Source organism: Eumetopias jubatus, unplaced genomic scaffold (assembly GCF_037043125.1).
Source record: "Eumetopias jubatus isolate StellerSeaLion01/CBP00866 unplaced genomic scaffold, mEumJub1_p1.0 scaffold_6, whole genome shotgun sequence".
In the NCBI taxonomy this organism is placed as follows: Eukaryota; Metazoa; Chordata; class Mammalia; order Carnivora; family Otariidae; genus Eumetopias; species Eumetopias jubatus.
This window is the reverse complement of record NW_028274812.1, coordinates 98,650,176-98,668,216: the sequence shown is the minus strand read 5'-3', so window position 1 is coordinate 98,668,216 and position 18,041 is coordinate 98,650,176. Positions and strand designations below refer to the sequence as shown.

Here is an 18,041-nt window from a genome sequence, read left to right as displayed (position 1 = left end):
TTCCAGATTTTGACTGTGTATATATAAACGTAAGTTTTTTATTAAAACGGGCTCACCCTGTACATACTAATCTCTAACCTATTTTCTCCCTCACACATCAGTCCATGTCATTACCTAAGGATTGACCTCATTCTCTTTTCAACAGCTATAGAGGATTCCGCTGTATGACCATACCGTATTTTACTGAATCAGTTCAATACAGATGGATATTTGGGTCATTTCAAATGAATGATGACTTTAGGGCAAGAGCTGTGTCCTATGTGCTTTGGCATCTCCATAGAGTTAGCACGATGCACATGGTAAGAATTCAGGAAGTTGTGTTGTGTAAACTCTGACAATATTTGCCTCAGAATCACAGATGATTATTGAGCCAGAGTCTGTTAAATATAACTCTCAATAGCCAGCACTGCTGTGACAAGCCTGGATGAGAAGGAACAATATCTGCAATGCTGGCCCTTGAGACAGATACAACTCTCAGATCCAAAAGACAAACTGTTCAAATTATAGTTTCAATCCTGGCTCCTTTCCTGTATTAAAATTATGTGGTGACCCAGCAATTCTACCCCTAGAGATAGGCTCAAGAGAACTGAAAATATTATGTCCGCACAAAAACTTATACATGAATGTTCACAGCAGCATTATTCATGGAATATGGTGGACATGATCCAAATGCCCATCAACTGATGAGGGAATAAACGGAAGGTGGTATTTGCATACAGTGGGATATTAGTCATCAAAAGGAATGACACAAGCTTCAACATGGATGAACCTTGACAACATTATGCGAAGCGAAAGAAGCCCATCACAAAAGGCCACGTGTTACATGATTCCATTTACATGATGAGTCCAGAAGAGGCAAATCCAAACACAGAAAGCAGATTAGTGGCTGGGGGTGGGGGAGCGACAGGAAGTGACTGCTGACTGGTTTCTTTGGGGGAGGATGGAAATGTTCTGGAATTAAATAACGGTGATAGTTGCAGAACATGGTGAATACACTAAAAACTGAACTGTACATGTTAAAGGGTGAATTTTATGATATATAAATTATACCTCAATTAAATATGCAAAAGTCCTTTGAAAACTGGTTATCCAGTTGGTGAATTCCACTTCACCACGTATTTACTGCAAGAATATTACAGGAGAACCACCAGAAAGCCAAGTACCGTGCTGGGTCCTGGAGACACTGTGGTGAGCAGGACTCTCTCCTGCCCTAGCGAATCGCATGACCAAGGCCTGCAGAGCGACAAGGCCACACATCACAGAGGCAGGGCAGGGGAGCCCAGGGAACTGACTGCTGAGGCAGAAGCAAGGACCCCACCCAAGGGGGCCAAGGAGGGCATTCCAGGAAAAGTGGACTGTGGCCTCAGGAATGAGGAACAGTGGCCAAGGAAAAGCAGGAGAGTGTCCTGAGAAAAATACTTGTATAAAGGGCCAGACAGGAGAGAAACATCATAGAAGAGCTGGAAGATAATCAATAGGGAAGAACTCCCATTACCCAAACGTGCCAAACAATGTAATTTTAAGAAATCCAACAAGTATTTGACTCCTGTGACAGGCCGCAAATTATGCTAGTCGCCGAGAATATATTGAACAAGATCAATGCAGACACTGGTATTACATTGTCAGTGATACATGGTAAAGAGTCTGTGGCTGATTCCTGGGTTTCGGCATGGTATTTAACAAGGACAAGGACAATTTGTCAATTTCTATCAAAAATGCAAATGCACTAATGCTTGGACCCAATGACCCTACTTCCTGTAAACATATGCTACAAGATATATGGCTGTACAGGCATGAAATGACCTATGTACCAAAATATTCACTGCAGCATTGTTTATAAGAGCAAATGATTGGAAACAACCCAAGTATCCATCAAAAGGGGACTGGTGAAATGAGTTACAGTGAACCTGTACAACGCAAGCCTAGGCAACCTTAGACTGCCAGGAGGAAATTCTCAGTGTACTGACATGGAAAGAGCTCTAGGATGCTTTGTTAACCAAAGAAGGCAGGGTGCAGAACAGTGCAGATAATATGATTTGTTTTGCATAAGAAAGGGGATAGGAATATACACATACACACATACATATGTATATATATATGCATGCATATTGTCTATGTCTATATGTACAGTACATATATGTGCAAAATCTAGCATATAATTTATAGCTGCTTGTATGTGCATAAATAGGCCCAAGGATACACAAAAATTAACGAAGTGGTACCGGGGGGCAGGGGAGGGAAGCTGGATAAGAAGAGGCCAGGGACTGACACCTTCAATGTATTCTTTTTCTTATGTTTTTGATTTTTGAACAACGTGACTGTACTGCCAGATATTGCCTATTCAAAAAAAAAGGTTCAATAGCTAGAATTAGAGGTTCCCTACCTGCATGCACACGCTAAAGTAGCAGGCACTCCTAATATGCTCACGAGCATCTCTTAACTGGGTACCCAAGAACCCTGAAGAGTCAGCATGGATAGAAAAGCTGCAAATGACCATGGCAGCAGAAAGGCAACTCAAGAAACACACTACCCTGTGTGTGCACCAGACCATCCTCAATCAATTCATACCAACTACACACGTTAGGCACAGAGGCGCTGGGATCCTGCAAAAGTGTAAAGCAACCCCTTCCTTTCAGGGAGCTCACACCAAGTACAAGGAGCAAGCTTCAGCCCTACTGCCTATGACCCTCCAAGCACAATGTGATGGAGTCACTCCTGTGCTCCGGAAACCTCAATGGCTCCCTGTTACCTGAGCCGAGAAGTAAATCCAAACTTTTGAACAAGGGCCACCATGGGCCGAACTCTGCCTGCCAGTCCAGACTCATCTTCCATCACTTCCTTCCGCAACCCCCACCGCCACCCCACTTTGGTAACACAGAGCCACGAGCCGCATCACCCCCCACCCCCGCCCCGCACCTCTCTCTCCTTTACACATGTCCACTCTCTGCCTGGCCAGTGCCCTTCAGGCCCCAGGGCCCAGCTCAAACTTCTCTGTTTTCAAGCAAACTGTCCCTAATCCTCCTCAGAGAATTCTGCTCCCCTCCCTGACTCTCGCAGTGCACCTCATACACACATGAGCAGCAGCAGAGACACTACCGCCTCCCTAAGGACTCGGCTCCCTGACGGCAGAATCTTCGCCTTTTCATCTTTTATCCTAGCTCCAAGAACAGTGCTTGGCAGAGAGCAAATGCTCGGTCTGAGTCTGGCTGCATGAATAAACAAGAGAAATACAGAGGCAGGCAGCAAGGAGGAGTGAACATTGCTAGGGAAGAGGGGCCGGGGACAACGTTTGGAGCAGGTGGTGCCTGTGTGATATGGGAGGCAGGCGTTCAAGGAGCAGGTGGGCAGCCATGACAGAGGGAAAGAGAAGCCCCAGGGGTGGGTGGGAGCATGAACAAAAGCAGGCAGGCACAGAGAGAGGATATTCTGGAACACGGGTCGGTGGTTTGCGGGGCAGGGGCAGGGCCTGAGTGAGTAGCGGAGGTCCAGGACAAAGGCCGGTCAGACTTCGGGGGAGCCTAGAACGCCATGCTAAGCAGCCCGGACTTTCGGTGGCACCATGGAAGGATCTGAAGTAAGGGAGCCCCAGGGTCAGCTCTGTGTCTGAGGACCATCAGCGGTAGCTCTGTGGAAAGGGACCAGAGAGGAGACAAGAGGCTGAGGTCCAAGCTAGGACCCACGGAACCATTCAGGGCTCTGAGTTAAGGCCCAAGAACTGTTAAGTGTGAGAAGGGGCTTGGGAGCAAATCAGGGGTTAAAACCGCTGGGACTTCGATGGGGGGGACAAGGCGAGGGAGGAATGAGCACTGTGGGTTTCTGTCCTGACACATGCCCTTGTTTTCTCTCTCTCCTCCGGAGACAACATAAACCTCTCATGGGGGTACGGGGTGTTTAATAAAATTGTGGACGATCACCAACAGGCCTTGGTAAGAAGACCCCCAGGGGTTCAAACAAGGGGCTAGAAATCAGACAAGGGAAAGTCTCATTGCATCTGTTTCTAGGGGTCTGCAAAATTTTAGAGATGGAAGGCACAGGACAGATCACTTCAAAGAATTCTTCCCCGACACCCCTGTCAGGTACTCCCCAACACAAAATGGGTATAGACTCTAGTATACACTGAGTGCTCGATAACTTGGCAAATGAGACGCTCCATTCGGGCCATGCCTACCTTCCTCTGTCCACCAATGAACACTACGTGTCCGTCCCCACCTCACCTCTCCCTAGAAAAGCCTCTACAAAAAAAAAGGTCCCCCTCCCTCCACCTCCCCCTGAACACTGCAACAGAACCAGCTTCCTTAAGTAAGGCCACAGTACTCGACTGCAAGCCTCTTTGTGGCCTATTCAGCTAAAAAAGTAATAAAAGGCAGAGAAAAAAAAGATGTTCCATTAGCTGAGGCCCTCTTTACTTTTTAAAAAATTAGAAATCATATTAAATGCAAAAAATACCTTTTAAATAAGTTCAAAGGACATGTCAGTGATAATGCAAAGGCAACACAAGGCAGTAAAACAATGATATTCGTGTTCGAGGGCAACAACACATCGATGCACGCCTCAGGGTTATAGGGACGTCTAAGGAAAGGCTGTCCCTCTCTCCTAGCTTTAGCTGTCCTTGCCTGGGCCGCTTGCCTGTGTCACACAGAGTGCCTGGGTCAAGGGAACTGGGAGAGAAGAGGCCTTGCCATTCCAGCAGCCTCTCAATCGACATCAGAGAATTCAGATGTCGGTGGCGGGGGGCTGGTCCCGCCTCCTGGTTGGAGTGGAGACTGAAATTTCGGGGTGGGGGTCAGTTCTCACAAGGATCAGTGTCACAGCCTCTTGACCAGACCCTTCATTTGCAATCTCGTCCGGAGCATCCTATGACACCAGCCTGCTGAGTACACCAGTGCTTCATGCTGGTCCCGGCAGTGCATTCACACACAAGGACGAGCTGATCCCCTTGCCTGGTGTCCTCTCATATCCTCTTCTCTCCCTGGCCTGGCCCACCATCCACTTACCCCCATTCTGGGCAAGCACCCCCTCCAGCAGACCACTACTTAGTGAACGCCACTGTGCACCAGACACAGAAGACCAATATGGCAGCTCAACTGTAGGACTCATCACCAAGAGACTGTACTCCTTTCCTCTTATCTGGCTCCCTTATGACATGGTCAGGTTGTTCCCTGTAATTGGGAAACCTGGCCTTCCCCTGTGTTCCCAGCATCTAGAACAATGCCTCACAAAAAAAGCACTCTTTAATCAACGTCTGCAGAAAAAAGAGGCCAGAAATTAGAATCAGCTCGGTCCAGATTCACATCCATTGAGCCATGTGAGCAACAGCCCACCTGGTGGGACTGAGAAGCCAGCAACACTGGTCAAGTTACTCCTGACTACAGCTGCAGGCTAAAGGTGTGGGACGTGGCCAGTGACAACCTGACAAGGCCACGGCTCTCAGCCTGGAGCATCTGGACCCATGAAACTCAAGGAAAACAGTGACCGAGAAGTATCTCAAAAATGACCACAGGAGAGCAAGGCATGTCAGCAAATATGTTAGCTGGCTTCCACTTCAGATTTCAGAATCTTGCACGGAATAGGTGTACTTACTGAATGATTAAAATAAGAAAAAGAAAATTGAATGGCAGGTGGCTAAATCGTTGAATGAAGGTATTTCCCAGGCTAGATAAGAAGAATGTCAAAAAAGTTTCTTCCACATTTCTTGGGTAAGAACCTACATTTACAAAAGACCAACTTTGCCTTTTATTTCAGGGCTATAAAAAAAAAAAAAAAAACTGTGGCTTGCCAGAAATTTCTGGGGTTGAATCATTCTGGATATCCAAATTTTCCCTATTGCTAAAGATTTAGGTATTGAAACTTTAACATTAATCCTTGTGGACAGAAATGTTTCTAAAAATGTTTGTGAGAGGGGCACCTGGGTGGCTCAGTTGGTTAAGCCTCTGCCTTCGGCTCAGGTCATGATCCCAGGGTCCTGGGATCAAGTCCCGCATCGGGCTCCCTGCTCAGTGGGGAGTCTGCTTCTCCCTCTCCCTCTGCCCCTCCTCCCTGCTTGTGCTCTCTCTCTCTCAAATAAATAAATAAATAAATAAATAAATCTTTAAAAAAATAAATGAAAATTAAAAAAGTAAGAATGTTTGTGAGCATACTGTATACCTTTTACTTTCTCTGCTGATAATCATTATGATCAAGCCCTGTACTGTGCTAGTCTATCATGGTAACCTCGAAATCTACAGAAGTTGTGCATATACTAAGTGACACCAAGTATGCATGATTTTTTGTTTTTTCTTTTTCTTTTTCTTTTTAAGATTTTATTTATTTGACAGAGAGAGAGAGAGACAGTGAGAGAGGAACACAAGCAGGGGCAGAGGGAGAGGGAGAAGCAGGCTCCCCGAGGAGCAGGGAGCCCAATGCGGGGCTCGATCCCAGGACCCTGAGCTGAAGGCAGATGCTTAACCAACTGAACCACCCAGCCACCCCGGTTTTTTGTTTTTCCATTTCTTCATTTCTCTTAAGTGTTTAGTAATGGATGGTCCTTCTAGCTGTCAGCTACCCCAGCCACTTCTCCCATTTTAACTCATTCTTCCTTCTGTAATCTTGGGAACCAGATAACCAAGCTTCATAGAACCGTGTGAAAAGTAAGTTTGGGTGGGTTATGAGCAGGGGTAAGACCCTGAGCGGCTAGCCTAGGTGTGGTGTCAGGACATCGGTTTGGGGCCATCCCTGGGCTGCCCCGGGACGCCCCTCCCTGCATTCTTCCCATGCCACCCTGCTTCTCAGCTACGTTCCAAACAGAGAAGGCAGTCACAAAGGGGGTATCTGCAGAGTCAAGGTGTCACCCCAAGGCTGTCCAAGTGCTCAAGTGTCGTAACAACAGGTAGCAGGCATTGGGCACTTAGCCTGTGCCAGGCCTTCTTCCAAGCGCTGTATTTATATCAACGCTTCTGACATATTTTATATTGATGCTCCTAATCCTCCCAACAACTCTTGTGGCATATTTTTACTGACAAGTAAACTACAGCACAGAGAGGTGAAACCACTTACCCAGAGGACATGGCAAGGACATGGCAAACCAGAATAGAACCAGAGGTAGAACCCTGACCTTAACCACGGTGATTCGGGGCCTCTAACGGTTCCCCCACAGAACCACACCACAAGATACTGCTTACTACTACAAAAACAAACAGAACAAGCCCTCAGAAAGCAACGTGTGCCCCGGTGTGGTCCACCAGAACTCTCTGCGGTGATGGAAACACTTATCTCTATCTGCACTACTGAGATGTGAACTGTGGCCAGTGTGACCGAGGAACTGAACTTTTTATTTCCTTCCATGCTGGTGAGTAGGAATAGCCACACGTGGCTGGTGGCCTGCTAGATGTGGATACAAGTGCATCCACAAGTGTGGACTACTTTTGGTGAGCCAAACACGGATGCTTCCAATGAGAGACAGGATGGCTAACTCGTACTTGAAGCTAGGCGCTAAAAAGAAGGTCATGAAGTCCTGCGGCCTCTCTCACAACCTCTTCTCCACCCTGCTCTGGTTTTAATTCACTCTCCTAAGTTTGAGGAAGAAAGCGTGCTCTTTGGTCAGAGTGGCAGAAGAGGCTTCCACATGCAGTGGGGGCTCGCAGAAGAAGTGGCTGAAGTTGGCCGGGCAGAGCCTTGAGAGCACTATTGGGAGCTTGGGGAGGAGAGTGGCAGATCACAGGTCAGGTTCCAGACACTAGGTTCACTCTACTGATCTGAGAAAAATAAATAAATAAGCCACAGATGAATGTCCATGTGGATTTGACAAGCATATCACTAAGTATGAAGATCTGCTCGAGCCCAGGGCCCCAGAGCACACTCAACAGGACCAGAATGGTAAAACTCACAGGGCAGGGCGGAAGACATGGGCCACTATTCTTGCTCTTCCCCAGCCCCCTGGGGAGCCTTGGAGAGGCCACAGGGCCTTTGGCGTGAAAGTCACAAACAAAGCCCACCCTCTCCCCCAACCCAAGATGATTCCTTTCTAATAGGATTTTCTCCTTCCCAACACGGGTTCCACATCAAACCCAAATTTAGGCTAGAACCTGATTTTCAACTCAAATAAGAAATGAAACCAAGATTAGAAATAGAGATGGCTTAACCCAATGGAGGCACAACTTTAGTCTGACTAATCCTAAACCTATGTGGCTGGGGGGAAGGTGCTTCCTTCCCTACCCACCCAATTCTGACTGGCAACTTAAGTCATATACATATTCCCCAGCCCTGTTCTGTGTAACCACGTGGAAATGGCACGACCGAGACACACAACAGCAAGCAAGTGGGGCCCAGAGAGCTGAGGGGCTTGCATGGGCCACGTAGCTATTTAATGGCAGAGCCCCAGGGAGAATCCAGGCCACCAGGTCTTAGTCCCCGACGCTCGCCACCACGCGCATCCATGCCCGGGTCAGGACTCAAGCCTCAAGGAATCTGGAAGAGGAGCATGTGTTCACACTTCATGCCAAACCAGAGAGCAAACTGCAACTAAAAAACAAAACAAAACAAACAAAAAAAAAACCCCAGCTAACAATCATTCCTTTCTAGCTTCCGGGCAACAGTCACAAAATCCATATGAACAAGTGATTCCTTGCCCAAGAGGTCAAAAGTTGATCCAGTGCAAAGTCAGACTACAAACTACACACGCTCTAAACTCTAGAAGTGTTGGGTCTGAAAAGTTCAATTCTCCTCCAAGTTCCAAGCAATTCTCAGCAGGAAACCAGGCATTGTGAAGCAAGCCTGGTGATTTCCTGCAGGACTCCAGGAATTGCTGGAGGGGAGGCCTGCTTACCCCAGGATTGCTCCTTCAGGTCAGGAGCCCCCAGACTGCTCTGCACATTCAGGAAAAGAGCCCGTAATACATCCCTGGTACCTCTAAGCCTTAAGCCACATTCTTACCAACTCTCAACGCTATCTTTTGGCAGATCCCACACTGTACCAGGCACACAGACCAGACTGTAAACACTTGCTGACTAACCAGTATGATCCTGTGCATTCTTCAAAGCAAATGGGGGGGGGGGGAGGGGGGGAGCAGCAATCACATCTCTATCTTTTGTCTTGAAGTAGGCACACCCTTATGCCTCCCAGAAGTCACAGAAATCTTCCTAATAGTGGTGAGTCACTAAAAAGTCTCTTTTTAAAACTCTCTGTGGGACAGTATCTACACCTTTATAATAAAAATGAAGGAACAAACTGATTAATAATACTCTGCCCTGAGGCACCTGGCTGGCTCAGCCAGTAGAGCATGAGACTCTTGATCTCCAAGTCATGAGTTCGAGCTCCATGTTGGGCATAGAGCCTACTAAAAAAAATAATAAAATGAATAAATAAAGTAAAAAAAAATACTCTGCTTTTGCAAATTTCAGGAGCTTTATTAAGAAGTCCTCACCCTACTTCAAAGACAGGGCAACTGAGGCTCAGAGTATTATGTCCTCCTTACCCCAGGTATGATTATCACCTCCATTAACCCAAAAGGAACATTTCAGATCATGCTGGAGTTTGATGGTAAAAATCTCAAGAAATCATATGGAAGAGTTCTTTTTATTTTTTTAATTTTATTTATTTATTTGACAGAGAGAGACACAGCGAGAGAGGGAACACAAGCAGGGAGAGTGGGAGAGGGAGAAGCAGGCTTCCCGCTGAGCATGACCTGAGCGGAAGGCAGACACTTAACGACTGAGCCACCCAGGCATCCCTGGAAGAGTTCTCTTAACCTCAGTTAATAAAGACCTCCTAGGGTCGCCTGGTTGGCTCAGTCGGTTAAGCATCTGACTCGATTTAGGCTCAGGTCGAGATCTCAGGGTCCTGGGATTAAGTTCCACGCTCAGCAGAGAGTCTGCTTGAGATTCTCCCTCTCCCTCTGCCTCGACTCACATGCTTGCTTGCTCTCTCTCTCTCTCAAGTAAATAAATCTAAAAATAAATAAATAAAGACCACCTAGTACTAGAAATCACATCTGTACATAGGCATGCATGCGCGCATGCACACACATACGCCCAGCCTTTGGTCAAAGCTATAAAGTACAAGAGTACCAGCTGTTCCTCACAAGTTTCTAAATGACCACCGCTCTTGTCCTCCAACGACTGACAACCCCACACTCAGGGTGTTGGGTCTCAATAAACCAACCCCTTCCACCAACAGCGGTGGTTTGAGGTTGAGGCCCAACAGTCTGTTTGTATGCTGCACCTGCCACTTACATCAAGTGCAAGACCTGATTCCCCTCCACAAACAGTTTACCAGCTTCAAGCTGCCATGCATCACGTGACCTCTCTGAGGACAAGGACCCCACCTTATTCATCTGCATTCCCAGAGCTCAACACAGGCCTACCGCAGGAATTCAATAAGCAGCTGCCAAATTAACGAACGTAGCACACTTAAGAAAGATACATCAATTGCAAAGCTTCCTCACATACCCTTGCATTCAAAGGTAGCATCGAGAATTTCAGCAGGCAGACGTGTAGAAAATTCCCTAGACTTGAGTCAGAAGATGTAGGTTCAAGCCCCACATTTGCCAAAAATTCCCTCTCACTGTCCTGGGCAAATCTCCCAACCTCTGAGAGGCTTATTTTCCTTTTCTATAAACATAGTAGGTGGCTTCTAGGTTTGCCCCTAGCCCTTCAGCTCGTGAAATGGAAGGAAAGATACACCCTTGAGCAATGGCCACAATATCAACTTGAGGATAAGGGCAGTGAAAACAGAACAGCCAGAGGTAGCTCCGCTTACCCAGATGTCGGCGAACGACAGGCAGTAACTTTCAGGTGAAGCCCCTGCCCGTTCGCCTATGCTCACTTGTGATCCACACGTGAGGGTCCTTCTCTGTGGTCCCTCTCGGGGAGATGCGCGTTTCCGTGACTGTCCCAGGCAGAAAAGCCTCCAAGTGGAACAATGACCTGCAGACATTACTTCCGGGTAATAAACTAAGATTCCACTCAGACAAAGAAAAATAAAGCAGCCTGTGGCTACATTCCATAGACTCCCCTGTTCATGGAAGCGTTAGGGCTGAGCTCTAAATGGGAGCCAGACGTTGCTGAATTCTTATTTTGGCTCCGACTCTAACTCGGAGGGAATGGTCCTTGGCCAAGTCTCTCCTCTGGAAGCCAGGCTCTGGATGGGTATGACAACCCCCATAAACCATCCAGATTACAGGGTGAGGCTAGGAAAGCATTTCACAGATGGAAAATGTTGCCAACCCCTCAGGACAAATGAGGGAAGCCGTCAAGAGGCAACGTGGCTCGGGCAGAGAGCCATGAAGCAGTGCCTCACCTAACCCTGGGCTCCCGCAAACGCACCAGAGGGCTTCAGGGGCCTCAGATTCCCCCCGCCCCCAGTCGGGCTCCACTTCCTTGGCTGAAAAGCAAGGAACGCTGTGGGAACCTACAGTGGCCAGAAGACCTGCCTGCAAAGCTCTTTAAACCACACAGTGAACTCGCAACGCCAACCAGCTGTGATGAGGTTGGGTTGGGTTCTCCTCTACTGCGGGACACTTGAGACAGCGGAGGTAAATCAAGGCAGAGCAACAGACTGGGTAAAAGATAAAGGTCGGCTTGTGAAATAAGAAGGGCTGCATCAGGAGCCATGGTAGTAGTTTTACCGTTTTCTTTTCCTCCTTTTTTCCCCCACCCCTTTCTTTAACCATGAGGTACCAGTGGATACCAGATACACAGCGCTGGATGAAAAGGTGAAGAGATAGCATCGGGGCAGTTTCCCACCAAAGCCTGCTCAGAGCGCTCTCGCTGATGAGAAAGCACTTCTGTCATTTGGGAACTCTAATCCGGTCTTATCAAGCCTCTGGCTTCGTCATTTACCAGGGTGGGAAGGTGGGGGGGGTCCATCAGCTCTGCCACGGAGTGATTTCTGGGGCCCCTGCCCACGACCAAGCAGATCAAAAGGGAGCTCATGCCTGCCAGAGTGAAGTTTTCACCATAGCAACACATGTACTCTACAAACAGTCAGGACTGAGGAGCTCTGTTGTGACTGGTCCGGACAGTGCCCCCGAGAAACCAACCAGCAACCGAGGGCTCAGACAACGGAGCAAGTGAGAGAAAAGTGGCACCTACTTAGCGTGCGCGGCCGTCTCCTCACGGTTCTGACCCCTCCACACAGCTGACAGAGGCCGCCCAGAGACCCACAGCCCTGGTCCTAATGAGCGGGATGTCAGAGAGAAAACAGATGTTCTCGCAAGAGCAGCTGTCCCCCGGGCGCCCTGGGGAAAAGAGGGACCCAGTGTCGAGCAAAAATCCCCTTTGGTGAGCAAAATGGCCAGCACTGGAAAACGTGGGGGCCAGGTCTCATGGCAACACATGTCATATCTAAAATGAAACACAGCCCCGGTGCCCCACGAGCCAGTGTGGTGGTGGAAGGTGTGCAGGCAAGACTCAGCAATGAAGCCAAGAACAGCAGCGATCGGCGCGGTCGTTGAGACCATCGATCAAGCGCTCATGGGCCGGGCACAGTGCCAGGCATGTTTACAGGTCTCAGTCTTCATCCTGAAGTAAGGGTCAAAAACTCACTAAGGGATCAACGCCACCTTTCTGGATATCACATTTTGGCCAAGGGAAGACACAGGGATGGCTGATGGGCCATTATGTCTCATAGGTGAGGCTTAACACTTAGGCTTGACCAGGAGAAAAACTAGCTCCCAGTCTCCGCTCTGTTGCTCCGATCACTGAGCGATGTGTGTAGAAATCCAATCACAGAACAAGGGCACCCAAGAGAGTAAGTCACCCTTCTCAGTTTCCCTGGGCTAATTTCTCCAAAACACCACTGAAGGATTGATGTCAGAGCCTAGAGAGGATGATGCATAAAGTCAAAAGCTGTAAAAGCTGGTGGGGAAACATCTTCAAACGCGCATTAGAAGGTAGTCAAGGAAATAACCGGTGTGCACAGACGCAGGTCTGCGCCATTTATAAACCTCTCCTTCATAGAAACACAACAGAAGCAAAACTGTTTCACAATGCTAATAGACAGGAGTGGCAGCCTGGCTTCGGGTTATAATGCCGATCTGTATGTCTGGGAGGATGTAAACAGGTGCCACGGAGCCCCTGTACTAACAGGACTCCCATTGTATACACTGCAGACGCATCATCCTGGCAAGTCAATCACGGTGTCAGGAACAGGGAAGAAGGTAGCCCTACCACAGCTACCTCCAAAAGAAGCAAACCCAGCCACTACTGGAAAAGGTCTCTGGGTCCTGAACCCTTAAGTCATCGCAGACCGAACTGGGACCCGAACCTACAAATGACAGGCCTAGAATTTTAGAAACATTTCCTTGCCACAGAGCCAGCAGAGCCTGCAAATGAGCTTTAAAACCAACAAAAAAGTTTCTGTTTCAAAATGACATTTTAGAGGTAATGTATAATTGCTTCCTCTCTGTTCGATGCTCCCCCCCCCAGCCGCCGCCTTCGCCTTCGCCCCCGCCGCCTTTTTCTCATTCTCCATTCACTAATGAGAGAGTTTTCCTCTTCCCCTGCCTGTTTCAGTTTGAAACGTGGCACTGAACAGGCCACTGGAAAGCAAAGGGAAAGGGGAGGGGAAGGCTGCTTTCAGGTCTGACGCACGCACACACCCCCCAGCTGGCTGCCCACACCCCGAAGGAGGGTCAGCACTCCACCACAGCCAGGACTGAAGACCCAAGCTGCTGGGTAGAAAACTCCCACTTGCACCAACTCCCCCGAAAGCAGAGTTAAGAAAGAGAAAGCTGGAAGGGAAGGAGGGGGAAAAAAAATAAAGCTCCACATTCCTGACATTTTTTAGCCAAGTGCTGTGGCTACACAGAACAGCTCTATTCCAAACGGCCTTGCGGAATGGAAAGAAAACCTGGATGCAGGGCAAAGAACCTGCCCTCTGCCTTGGAAATGGGAGACGGAATTTTAGGACGACCCAAAACTAAACCAGAAGGAGGAGGGAAGGGCACTTTCATGTGTGTTCCCCAAAGGCAGTGATCCCCAGGGAGGAAATTTGGAGTCAGCCTCTCCCAGAGGATAGAACTGAAGTCCTAGGGTCCCCGGGGGGGGGGGGGGCGATGGAGGCCCCCCGAAATGCTGGTGAGCTGAGGGTGAGTTGGGGAGGGGTAAGGCATGGGTGAGATGGAGACCAGTCAGGATGCCAGGGGCTGCGGAGGCCTGGGGTGGAGGCAAAGGGGTCCAGCTCATCGGCAGGGGCTGGGAGGGGGACCCCGAGGGAGGAGTGGCCAGGAGAGTTACTCTTTGTGGCAAGAATCCTAACTGGGTTTTCCTGACTCAGCTTCTGATGAAGGAACTCTAGCCCTGCCCAAATTAGAAACCCCACAGCCTGACGTCCTCTCTCCCTCTGTCCCCCTTCCCTTGCCACCTCCTTCTATTCTCATTTCTAGGAAAAAGCTTGTTAAGAGCTGAACTGCCCCCTGCCCACATGCGTCCCTACATATACACCACACCTCCAGGGGAGAACCCAGAAGACCCTAACTAGATGTATCCAGTAAGTCCTGTGCTGGGTTATGAGGTGCCATCCCCGGCTTTACCCCAAATGTGAAGATGCCCACATGTGTCTCTCTGAGGTCCCTAGGACTAACCGAGTTATTTCTGCTCTTTTGGTAGGGAGAGCAGAGCTCCAAAAACTTGACTCTCTCTCCTACCTCCTCAGAGTCAGTTGTCAGGCACAGACAACAAGGACCTATGTGCCGAACACAGCAGAACACGTGTCCTTCAGAAGGGAGGTTTGGGCATGGCCCTCTCTCTCACATACCAGCATACACCGACAATCCCACAATGTACCTCCGATGCCCCTTCTAGAAAAGGTGCCCTGCCCTGTAAGCCCAACCGCTGCAGGTCTAAGCTTCTGCAGATAGAGGGTGACAGGAAGAAGGAGTCAGTCTGCAGGGCATTTCAACCAGGGCCCTTTCCACATTCCCCAAGATGGGGAACCGGGGAAGGCATTGTTGTTATTTCCTCAATCCCGGACCTTCCTCCTCTGTCAGGGAGTGGGAGTAAGGGCTCCTAGCACTTTTCAACTCCCACAAAGTCCCAGGTTTCATGCAAAGGACTTTCCACAAGGCTGAAGGCAGGAGAGGGAAGGAGGTACAGAGCTCAAACCCTAAGCAGCTCTTTGAAGCAACAATAAAACCCACAGAGCCACGAACCTTAGCAACTGCCCGAAACGCAGCAGAGAGGCACAAGGCTATGCGAGAGACCCGCGGGCTGAAGAGAGTGTGCCTATGAGGTCTACAGCTGTCACGTGTGTCTTTCCAACCACACCTTCTAAGACTGGTGACACGGCCCTGGGAGGCCTCTTAGAACGGAGGACAGCAAATAGATACTGAGGGTATGGGCTGCGCAAAAAAAAATTCTTATTTCATTAAAGCTAGTACCATGATCAATAGTAACGGGGCTTCCTCAACAAGCGACGCGTTTTCACATTTGTGGAATCTGTTCTGGCTCTTATGGCTTGAATGATCTCAGTTGAACCTTCCAATAACCTTGTGAGGAAGACAGGTTTTACTAACCTCTTTAGCCAAGGGGAAACTGAGGCTGCAGTCAATTTTTCCGTCCGGACTAATGACAGGGCAGAGACGGGGACCCAGGGACGGTCCTGACTTGACAAAGTCAGGGTGAATATGCCATGAGAGCTGTGCGGGTGGGGGAAGGAAGGAGGGAGGAACTGAAGGGCAGGAGCCCTAGCAAAAGCTGGAGTGCAGACCCCAATCCTGGTCCCAGGTTTATTTCCTACAGACCCTGAAGGCCAGCTGAGGATGCATTCACACATCCAACCCTGACTCACCACCACGAAAATGTCCCCAGCCTGAGGGCCGCTTCAGGCCCAAACAGAACCCTTGTCATCCACAGAGGGGAGACAAGGAACCCAGAGAGAGAGGGGCACTGAAGGCGGAATTAGCCACACTAAGAATCCTCCGTCTCCAAGGCCATTTATAAATGGTTACAGCTTCCTAACCCATCCCTGAGAATGCAGATGAGCAGCACTACCCGGCAGGGAGGACCAGGCACGCCTCAAAGGAGACATGGGTGAGAGGAGGGGAGCGTCACCCACATAATCTCACTCGTAAGACAAGATATACCAGAGCAAGCCCATCCTCACTTTCTTCCAGTTCTTCCCACTTTGGATATCACATTTTTCTCCCTCTCCCGAGCAGTCAGTCATTCCCCTGGATTCTGACCCCCAGCGGGCTTACTAAAACTCGGCTTGGTCGGCTTGGTGAGGCCTACACCAGGGCTCTGCTGTCCGGGGTCGGACCCCATCCCCTCCAACCCCTGTCCCCCACGGCTCTGAGAGAATCATCTTTCCCCTAAAAGGAGAGAATATCCCTGTCCCTCTCCTTGCCCCTGTAACAGGGGAGAAGCTCTGGTTCCACCACAGATGGATCCAAAGGGACAGTCCTCAGGGTAATAAAGGGTATATGAAACCTGGCCTTTTCGGCAAGGGCAAAAAAAAGGGGGGGGATGGCAGAAGGGCACTGCTGGGACAGGGTCAGGGCCACACGTGAACGCCCTGAGCACGTTCCAGAGGTGAGGATGCATGAGACCTGGAAAACCAGGTGGGACGTAGAAAAGAGTCAGCGTCCCTCCCGCTGGAAAAGCCCAGAGGAGCTGGCAGCCACCGCTTGGGAGGGGGAATTGTGCAATGACCGCGGGTCTGGGAGTCTCCGGGCTTGGCTCCCGGACACCAGAAAGGAAACCCCACTGGTCGGGCCAGGGTGGCAGCGCTGCGGATGGTTCGAGGCCAGGCTTAGGATCCAGGGCTGCAGAAAGCGCTGCAGGATAGTGTGGGTGCTCAAGGGGGCGGCAGAGCAGGGCAAGGCTGGCGCGGCCGCAGAGCTGAGGGGTGGCGTCCGGGCTGACCAGGAGGCCAAGGGGGCGCGGAGTGCACAAAGCCGGGGTGCAGAGAGCGTACATGGCAGCCAGACGCCCCGGCTCGGAGGAGGACCCGCAGGACCTGCAGGGCTACGCCGGGCGACGCGCGAGGGGGCACCCCCTCCCCAGTCTCGCTCACCTCGAACATAAGCCCGATGAGGACGCAGAGCACCAAGCAGAAGCCGATGTCCGCATGGTTGTGGATGACGAACTCCTGGCTGAAGAGCGGGTAACTTTTCGTCCTCCTGCGGAAAGCCATGGCAGCGGGCGCGCAGCGGCCGGCGGGGCCCGCACCCTGCGCTCTCGAGCCGCCGCGCAAACTTCTCCAACCCCGGCCCGGTCCGCCCGCCGGCCCGCTGCCCCGCTCGCCCTCCCGCCCGCCGGCCTAGCGCCGAACAACTTCTGGGGCCCGCCCCCTTCCTCCGCCCGCCCCCGCCCCCGCCCCCGCCCCCGGCGCCCGGAACCGCCCCCGGCCGCAGCCCCCTCCCCACCCGCGGCCCGCACTCCGCGCGCCGGCCTCGCTGCGGCCCCGCCCCCCCGCGCGCTTAACCCTCTGGCCGCCGGGACGCGCGGGGTCGGGAGGGAGCGGGGTCCGGGGTGGGGGAGCGGGGCGGGGCCGGCGCGCGGGGCCGCGAGCGCGGCTCGGGCCCCTTTGGCCCCGCGCCCGCGGCCCGGCCCGTCGCCGTCGCCGCGCCCCGCTGCATTCTCGCCGCTGCGGCCCGGCCGCCTGCCGCGCGCAGGGAGCAGGCCGCGGGGGGCGCTGCCGCCCGGCCTTGCCGGGACAGGAAGTGGGCCCGGGTTTCCCACTTCTCGGCGCCCGCTCCTTCCTCCGAGGGAAGGGAAGGGCCGGGGAGGCCGCGGCCCGGCAGAGGGCGGGGTGGGCCGGGTAGCCGGATACTCCCGGGCTTGCGGGGCCGAGAGCAGCGCAGGTTCGGTGGAGGGAGGGGAGCGGCCGGCGGGCCTTCTCGCTGGCCGCCCCGCCAGGCACGGATGATCAGTGAACCTCAAGTCAACCAAGTGCTTATTGAGAGCTTGTAGTGACCTAGGCACGGTTTAGATTGCTGGGAATACGCAGCAAACAAACAAAAAAGACCTGCCCCGGGGGCGTCTGTATTCCAGTGAGGGGAGTGGATGGATGGGTGCAGTTTTGCTAACTTCTGAGACTTTTGTGCTACTATCAATTAGTTATAC

The 18,041-nt window shown here is 51.0% G+C and overlaps 1 protein-coding gene across 3 annotated transcripts in view; it reads right to left on the bottom strand.

The window, feature by feature from the left end:
* TRAM2 (translocation associated membrane protein 2) overlaps positions 1-17,235 on the bottom strand; it is an 80,528-nt gene extending 63,293 nt beyond the window's left edge. For 2 of the 3 annotated variants that reach the window (XM_028097501.2, XM_028097502.2), the window contains exon 1: positions 16,990-17,235. In XM_028097501.2, coding sequence (XP_027953302.1) covers positions 16,990-17,109 — 120 coding nt within the window. In that variant the 5' untranslated portion in view covers positions 17,110-17,235. The remainder of the gene's footprint in view (positions 1-16,989) is intronic. The other variant, XM_028097504.2, reaches the window with a different exon arrangement.
* Positions 17,236-18,041: the final 806 nt, after the last annotated feature.